Source organism: Tupaia chinensis, unplaced genomic scaffold (genome assembly GCF_000334495.1).
Source record: "Tupaia chinensis unplaced genomic scaffold, TupChi_1.0 Scaffold000075_1, whole genome shotgun sequence".
NCBI classification, from domain to species: domain Eukaryota; kingdom Metazoa; phylum Chordata; class Mammalia; order Scandentia; family Tupaiidae; genus Tupaia; species Tupaia belangeri.
In genome coordinates, this window is record NW_006159535.1 from 1,616,067 (window position 1) to 1,625,577 (window position 9,511).

Sequence of the window (9,511 nt, forward strand, 5' to 3'; positions counted from 1 at the left end):
GGGAGTCCAGCAACTAAGAGAACAAGTTTCTCATTAACATCATGCTTAAAATAGTTAATAATTAAATGTCCTTAGATAAATATTACATATTATACATAACAATCCAGACTAGACCATAAATACATTTGTAAATATGTTTATGACAAAAAACACTTACATGCCGAAAATAATAGGAGAGGACAGCTTTAAGTGAAAAATTTCCAGTGCATTTTATTCATAGCATAACCAGATTCAAGATGCTAGAGGAAACATCCATATCTGCTGAGTTCTTTTTGGTGGCAATGAAAAAGTAAAACTTCTTTATTCATTGTTCTGTCCAGTCTGACTATCAGAAGCAATCTTTGGTTTGTTAGATATTTCATAAACTTGTATTATAAGCTTAAGCTGATTGATGATTTCCTTGTCTGCTGTTTTCATGTTAAATCCCAACATCTTCATAATAGTTTCTCGAAAGTCAACAAGCTATAAAGAATCATCACAAAAATCAAGATATGCCATAGTTTAGGTTACCAACTTATTACATGTAATGACATCAATACTAGAAATGTAATCTTACATTGTAATCTTACACTGTAACATATTCCACAAAGAGTACTTCAAAGTAAAGACTGGTTTCTTGTATTATAAAAACCGTTTATTTAAAAATAATTTCCTTTGCATTTTCAGATTTTTCTCTTACTTTTACACTTTTGTAAACTAAACTGTATTGCTGCTCTATTTTATTTTAGTTCAGTTTGTTATAGGGCACATGTGTTTGTGGGGTAGGGAGGAGAGAGGGAGCAAACCCTCCAAGGGGGATGGCAATGCTATACTCCCTTCTCCACTCTCCTCTCAGGATTTTGGACTTTCATACACATGCACCTGGCATGTTTTTCAAGCCGCTGGATCCAGGACTCTAACCACACAGTCAGCCACGTGGGATCCAGCTGCCTTAACCTGCACCTCCCTGCCACGTGCTGGCCCCATCTGCTCTTTATTTTTTATCTATAAGGTAATTACTTTTTGAACTTCTGATTTGCTTTTTGATAATAGCAGTCTCCTAAGTACATCTCTTCACTCATCTTCAAAATCTATAGTGTATCGAGGGCTGGCAAGCTGGCAAGGTGGTTAAGGCATTGGACTCCCACATGGCCAACCATGGTTTGAGTCTCAGACCTGGTGACTTGCTTTCTCACTTTCTCTCTCTCTCTCTCACAGAATTAAAAAAAAAATGAAATTGAATAAAGTAATTAAAAATATTTTATTTAACTTTATTTATTTTAATTTGACCAGAAAGGGACAGAGTGAGAATGAGAGTGACAACAAGGGAAATTGAGAAAGCAAGATGCCAAGTCTGGGATTCGAACCGCGGTCGGCCATGTGGGAGTCCAGTGCTCTTAACCACCACTCCACCTGCTGACCCCAAATAAAGTAATTATTTAAAAAACAAAAAACCCTATAATGTTTGACAAGGAAAGCAAATAAAAGCCACCCATAAATCATGCCTAAAGTATAACTAAAGAATACCCCAGACTTCAATTTGCAGGTGAGTAGGAAAATAAATATATTCTAAACAAGGAAAAGCAGTTCCACAAGAGGGGCAGCTCATTTCTACCAGTGTAAAACACAAATAACCTAACCACCAGGAACCAGACAGTTCACAACAGGAAAATACCAAGAAGAAATCTGAAACCTGGTAGATCAGAACACTGGCAGGGAGGAAGGGAAAACAATGGGGCAGGGTCGCACCAGAAATGACAGATCTAAAGGACAAACTGATTGGCTTTCTGAGGGAAATAGATGTTTTTGGAAGGGTGTTCCTTAGAGGCCCAATAATAAAGAAAAGGAAAAAAAAATCAAACCTTGGAAATTGAAGGACTTACTCAAATGAGTGAATTGCTGAATCAAATATCACTTAAACTCCCTTCCCCAAAATAAGACTTAATTTAGTAAACTTTAGAAACTGAACTCATGTGCCAACCAACAGAAGAAGGTGGTATTGAGTTTAAAAAATCTAATTATATAAACCCTGTCTCCAGCTACCCAAAAGTAAAAACATCAGAAGGCGGCAATTAAGGGGATTTTTTTCTTTTCTTTTTTTGGAGAGGTTTTTGCTATAGGGCGCCTGTGCTTGCCAGAAAACCAGAGAGAGAGAGAGACAGAAAGCCAGAAATCATCCCCCCAAGGGGGATGGCCACGCCGCAATCCCTTCTCCTCCATTCTCCTCTCGGGATCTTGGGCACGCATGCACACGCACCCGGCGTGAGTTTAAGCCACCGGGTCCGGGACACGAACCGCGGTTGACTACATGGGAGTCCAGCGACATAGCCATTATGCTAACTGCTGGTCCCGCAATTAAGGGGATTTTGAAGTAAAGAGATAAATGGCAAATTATATCCATACAAAATTACTTTAAGAAGAAAGTAGAAGGGTAGTATCATCCAAACTGCTCAGGTGATAAAAACACGCCCTCCCCCCCCAAAAAAAAACAGCCATGAAGCACCGAAAACATATTTGACACAACAACCAGATGTGAATTAAATATCAATTAAATAAGAATCTGCTGGGGGGAAGCTCCCTTTTGAATCAGAAATGTTATCATTCAGAATAGATATGGGCAAGAAAGATGTCCAAGAGGTCTAGTGGATGAGGACGATGTGATAATTTAACTCAAGTAAGAACACATAAAATCACCTAAGAAATTAAAGTGAACTACAAAGGCACAAAGGACATGAGATTTGACTGTAAATATAATAAGGGACACCGAAGAGATGGTGGGGAAATGCTAATACCATGATTTTATATTTTAAGTAATCATGAGTTCACTGAAGTTTCAAATTTCTTTGACATAAATTTTTTTTGGAGAGAGATTTTTGCTATAGGGAGCATGTGCTCACTGGGAGGATGGCCATGCTGCATTCCCTTCTCTTTCATTCTCCTCTTGGGATTTTAGGCATGCATGCACACATGCCCTGCATTAGTTTCCAGCCACCGAGTCCAGGACTCAAACCATGGTCGACCTTAATTACTATGCCACCTGTTGGCCCCAACATAAAATTTTTTAAGTTTGCTTATTTTTCCCATGAGCGAGTCAGAGAGAGAATGCTAGCACCCCCCACAGGGTCTTGACACTATGATCATGAGAAAGCATGTGCCCAGCATACTCAAGGAGGTCTCTGAATTTGAACAGGGAACTTTTCCACAAGGGATTTTTACTGTTGTACCACCATCTGACCTCAAAAATTTCAAATTTCTTAAACAACTAATATATGAAGGTGTAACATATAATTTAACAATCACCCAAAATTGTCCATTAGCTTTTTAAAAATTCTCTTAAATGGTTTGATTGTGAAAAGCTAAGCAAGTTTAGTAGCACTACCCTCTTCTCTTAGTAAATGAAAGAGCCCCAGAGGCATGGTTTCCTCAAAGCCTCTATTCTCTCCTATGACCCTCCTAGTTATTGGTTATTGGTGAGTTGAAGGATATGTACGCAAACCTAAGCTAAAACATATCTCTCGTTCCTAACCACTATATATTGACCAGGGATAGACACTTGACCTAAACTGGGCCAATAAGAACATTTCTTGAGATTCTCTTTGATGTCACAGAATCTAAATACAAACATCCATGGATGTCAGTGGTCATGTTTCCTGTCATGGAGAAAACCAACTGACAATCAGACAGACAAGATGACACACAGATGCCAAGAAGATAATAGTGGGAGAGGTCTTGAAACCTCTAGGTGCTGACCCTGGGGCCCAGGGAGCATCTCTGCCCTCCCAAAGACTTAGTTGTTTAATTTGTCTTGGTCTCCATAAGCCAATAAATTCCCTTTTGTCTAAGTTAAAGTCTAAGTTGAAGCATGTATCACTTTAACTAAATTCTTGATATAATAGTACAAGACAAAACAAAAAACCTCTTGTTCTCGTCCTGGTACTTCTTTGGGTATGCTTTTTGCTGTGGGGAGCTCAGGACGGACAGCATCTAACATCTCATGGGCCCTCTCTTTGTTTGTTCTTGCTTCATGCTCTGCGGAGTCTGATGTAGTTTTCCAGGGGTCTGTTTTCATAACTGTCTTATCTTTCATTATTTCCACTTTTGTTAAAGATTGCCTGAGCTTCTCAATTGTTTTGTCCTGTGAGAAGGTACAGGGTGGGAGAAAGAGAAATAACTGTGATTAAATCTCTTGTAAATAACAGAAAAGCATGAAAATGCCCATGATTTTCTTTCTTTCTTCATTTTTTCTGAATGAGATAGATATATGGAAAATAATTCCACAATTTCTAAATTAAGAGCACATCTCACCATCATCGTGCCCATTAATAACCAACAATGACTGAGCACTTTGGTAAACTGGAAACTTGGAATTTAAAAGGTTTAATTTGTTTTCCATGTCCTTAAAGGTCTCTCAACTGACACTGAACAAATACAGAAATAGAGAAAGTATCTGGCTTTATAGTAAGAGAAATATGCTGATAAACTGGCATATCAGTTCATCAATTATTTTGTGCATGTTTGGCTTAAATAATAATTTACATTTGAAATAGTATAACTGAAGTGTAATATAGAGAAGGTCCAAGCAAAAGAAAGAAAAAAAACACAAAATTACAACTTTTACCTAATGTCCCAATATAAGACTAAACTAAAAAAAAAAAAAAAAAAAGGATTTAGGATCACAAAGTTCAGAATATCAGTTACCTTTAAAGAATAGGAAGAAGGGGGCTTCTTCCCCCTATGGGGGCTTCAATGAAATTCATAATACTATTTCTTTTTTTTTAAGGAGATTTATGTTATAGGGTACATGCACTCACCACAGAGACAGAAAGCAAGAAATCACCCCACGAGGGGGATGATCATGCCACAATCCCTTCTCCTCCATTCTCCTCTTAGGATTTTGGGCACACACACACGTCCAGCATGAGTTTTAAGCTGCTGGGGCTGGGACTCAAACGGGGGTAAAATAATTTCAATATTACTTTTTTTAAGTTTCATGAGAAACATGCAGCTAAAATAGTAATGAACGAAAGGTTAAGTGAATTTTTAAAATTCTTATTTTGGGGGGCCAGCAGATGGCATAGTGGTCGTGTTGCTGGACTCCCACATGGCCAACAGCAGTTTGAGTCCCAGACCCAACCCAGGCAGTGTGTGTGCATGTCCAAGATCCCAGAAGGAGACTAGAGGATCAGGGACTATGGTGTGGCCATCCTCCCTTGCAGTGATTTCTCACTTTCCCTCTCACTGTCTCTGTCTCTCTCTCTCTGACAAACATACAAGCCCTAAGTAAAAACCTCTAAAAAAAATAAATAAATAAAGCCTTACTTCCTTTACTTACTTTAAGGACATTTACTCTTGTCAGTTGAGTTTTCATATTTTTATTAGACAATTTCAAATCACTGAGCTGTTTCTGAAGTTTTTGAATTTTTTCCTCCAATCTTTGTGTTGTAGCAATCTGCAAATTCTGTCGTATACTCAATAACATTTGTTGCATGTCATCTTTTTCTAGCTGTTTGAACTTCTTGCTGTGTTCATCTGTCTGACAATTCTTATTCCTGGCATTTTCCTTTGCAGAAATCAACAGTATTTGAATCGGTAATTGTTTTGTAATATATTGTTCTACACTAGCACAGTATTGCAACTACTTAGACTAGTAAACTGCAAGAGGGACAGTACTTATGTAAGTAAAATATTTTTCATCATACATAAGCATTATTAAAATAATCAGCAAAATAAAATATGACAATAAAAGTGATGGCACTAAAAGTGGAAATATTTTAATAGTCCAACAATATAGTAGTGGTTGCATGAACTAAGTTAAATACACACTATAAAATATTGGGCTGCTGGGAAAGTCATGACGCATTTTGCATTATAAAACAGAAAAATAGGGACCAGCAGTTAGTGTGTTGGCTATGTCTCTGGACTCCCAAGTAGTCGACTGTGGTTCCAGTTTTGGACCCAGTGGCTTAAACTCACGCTGGGCGCGTGTGCGTGCTTGCCCAAGATCCCAAGAGGAGAATGGAGGAGAAGGAATTGTGGTGTGGCCATTCCCCCTGGGGAGTGATTTCTGGCTTTCTGTCTCTCTGTCTCTCTCTGTCTATCTGGCGAGCACACGCGCCCTATAGCAAAAAAAAAAAAAAAAAAAAAAAAAAACCTCTCCCAAAAAAAGAAAAAAACAGAAAAATACTTCTTGAAAAGCATAGAAAAATACTTAATGACTTTCTCAAAGACCTAATACTATACAACTATCAAAGGTATAAGTTAGGGGCCTGCAGATGGCATAACAGTTACGTCACTGGACTCCACAAAGCTGACAGTGGTTTGAGTCCTGGATCCAGTGGCTTGAAACTCATGCTGGATGCGTATGCATATATGCACAAGATACTTGGAGGATTGCAGCGTGGTCATCCCTCTGGAGGGTGATTTCTCACTTTCCCTCTCATTATCTCTGTCTCTTTCTCTCTCTCTCTAGCAAGCACGCATGCCCAAAAGGGGGAGGGGAGACTCTGAAAAAAATATTATAGCAAAATTTCACCCCTCTTTCAATATTAAAAAAGGATAAAAAATATTAACAGTTTTGGACATTAGATAATGTTGAAGTTATTTAATAAAATAAGATTGATCATTTTTCATTGTCAAAGAAATGCCCGTACTTCAGAAAAATTCCTTTCTTTCTTTCAGAGATTTTTGCTATAGAGAGACAGAGAGACAAAAAGTGAGAAGTCACCCCCCAGGAGAGACAGCCATGCTGCAATCCCTTCTCTTCCAGTCTCCTCTCAGGATTTTGGATTTTGGGTACGCATGTACACATGCCCAGCATGAGTTTCCAGCCCCCTGGGTCCAGGACTTGAATTGCAATTGATCATGTGGGAGTACAATGCCTTAACCATCATGCCACCTGCTGATGCCATGGAAATTCTTACTTTCTTCCTGTCCAAGTCTGATCTCCCTTGTAAAATGTCACTGATAGCTGTTTTCCCTCCCAGACATTGCAAGGGTCTTTTTTGTTCCCAATACTTTTCTTCAGTTTGGGATAATTCTTGATCAGAATCTTCATAAAGATGATGCAAATGCTCCAATCGCTTAGTGAGCATCTCAAAAAAAAAAGACTTTCAGTTCTCTGTAAGAACAAAAATATCTTAAAACTTTATAATTTCAAAACGATGTGCAAGTTCTTTGTATACTGACGTTGTAGTGGCATTAAGCTACTATGTAGATGAATAGGGAAGACTATTCAAAAGATTTGACATGTGTAAAATTTGGTTTTGAAAATAAATAGAGGCCCAGTTATGGTAACACAGGATTATGCAATATTGCCCATTTGCAATACTGGAGCCATGTGGGAGGCCAGGGTTTAGATCCCAGGCATACCTGTAATCCTGACTGCTTGTAGTCTACAGAGGGATGGGAGTTGTGCTCAAGTCTGTGGTATGGTGAGACCTAGTTGAGGGTACCTCTCTCTCTCTCTGTTTCTCTTTCAGGAAATAAACTTAAAGAACATAAAAAGTTTTGATATAAAAAATAAGACATTTCAATTACTACTGAGAAAGTTATATAAAAAAATGTTAGGGGCCAGCAGGTGGTGTGGTAGTTAAGGCAGCTGGATCCCATGTGGTCAACTGTACAGTTCAAGTCCTGGACCTGAAGGTGTGAAAATCATGCCTGGCACATGTGCTTGTGTGGCCATAATCCCAAGAAGAGAATGGAGGAGAAGGGACGGCAGTGTGGCCAACTCCCCGGGATGTGGGACGGATTTCTCATTTTCTCTCTGTCCCTCTCTGGTGAGTACATTCACCCTATGGCAAAAATCCAAAAAATAAACAAACAAAACCCTACACCTTAAAAGAATCAAAATGGAAAAAATAACTTTTATGTCAGTATACTTACAGACTTCCAAGACTGCTCATTTGCACCGATTTCCTGAATCCTCTCTTTCACAGCTTCCTCAGTGGCTGGTATAGGGACAACACTGTCACTCAGAAGAATAGCCAACTGATGAAGGAAATTCTGATATTGAGCTTTCACAGTTTTAGTTTCCCAGCTGAATGGATAATGAGGTCTGTTGAACTCAAATGTTTGTTTTTCTTTATGGATCAAATCCTGTTGACATTTATCCCAAATTTTCTGCCCATCTTTTGGTTCTTCAATATGAAAAATGTTGTCTCTCTCAAAGTTTTTGGCTGGGATAACTTCACTCTTATCCTAAATATGTCAACATACACGTTAAACTTCCATTTGGAATTTAATACAAAGACATCTACTTTCCTTCTTTTGAAATATAAATATAGTCATAGCATAAAACTTTAGGAGAAAGAGCCCTTGACAGAAATAAAAAGTAAATGAGTCAGTCATGGAATGGGGCCACCTCCCACATGGTCTGCTGGATAAGGCTGCTGAATCCCATGGCCAATAACAGTTCAAATCCCATCTCCTATGGCTTGAAAAATATGCCAGCTCTGTGTGTGTGTGTGTGTGTGTGTGTGTGTGTGTGTGTCTAAAATCCCATCAAGATAGATGGAGGAGAAGAGATTGTAGTGTGACATGCCCTACTGGGGGGTGCTTTCTCCCTCTTTCTGACTGGCAGTACATGTAGCCTCTGTGAGAAAAGGAAGTCACAGAAGAGATAAGAGCATACTCAAAAGAGCAAACTAGGGGGGCAGCAGGAGGCATGGTGGTTAAGGCATTGGATCCCATATGGCTGACTGCGCAGTTTGAGTCCTGGACTTGGCGCGTGTTTCCCAGACCTGGCAGCTTGAAAAACACACCCAGCATATGTGCATGTCCAAAGTCCTGGGAGGAAAATGGAGAAGAGATTGCAGGGTGGCCATCCCCCTGGAGGGTAATTTCTCACTTTCCCTATCTCTCTCCAGTGAGTGCTCACTTTTCTTTTCTCTCTCTCTCTGGTGAGTGCACAAGCCCTATGGCAAAAATCTAAAAACAAAGCAAACTAGAACAGCAAGAGCATTAACATGATGGTATGGAGAACACAGGAAATTTAGTTTGGAGAAGCAGCTAATGAAATAGCCCCAGTTGAAGAAGATAAACTCTTTACAGAAAATTTTGAATTCATAAATATAGAAAGAATGAGAGAAATTAAAAAATCAATATTTTTGAAATAATGAAATTACTGATTCAGGCAAGGACAGTCAATGGCCGCTAAGACTATTAACTACTAAAACATTGACTGAGAAATGGACATTTTCATAAAGAATTATAGAATATAACTCAATAATAATAACCTTGATCATTCAAAAGTATAAATGAAAGAAGTCAAATTTCTTTCCTCCAACCTTTCCACTATATACCTGTAATCATCCTGGTTCCATTATAAACATAGCAGGATAAAGATAACCTTACCCTTCTCCTCTCTCCTACCACCCAGAGAATTCTTTTTTTTTTTTTATTTTTTTAATTTATTAGTTCACTTTACACCATCACAACACACAAATGAATTTTCCATCCAAAATACACTGTGCATTGTCTCAATCAAGTACATCCACATATATGTTCTCAGCAAATAAGTTTCCAATTCTTA

At 38.5% G+C, this 9,511-nt stretch overlaps 1 protein-coding gene across 1 annotated transcript in view; it reads right to left on the reverse strand.

Annotated features, from left to right (window-relative positions):
* Positions 1–205: 205 nt before the first annotated feature.
* LOC102473336 (coiled-coil domain-containing protein 170-like) overlaps positions 206–9,511 on the reverse strand; it is a 32,229-nt gene continuing 22,923 nt past the window's right edge. Inside the window, 6 exon segments of the mRNA XM_014584193.1 lie at positions 206–462; positions 3,896–4,114; positions 5,312–5,539; positions 6,900–7,076; positions 7,079–7,096; positions 7,864–8,178. Coding sequence (XP_014439679.1) covers positions 301–462; positions 3,896–4,114; positions 5,312–5,539; positions 6,900–7,076; positions 7,079–7,096; positions 7,864–8,178 — 1,119 coding nt within the window. The 3' untranslated portion in view covers positions 206–300.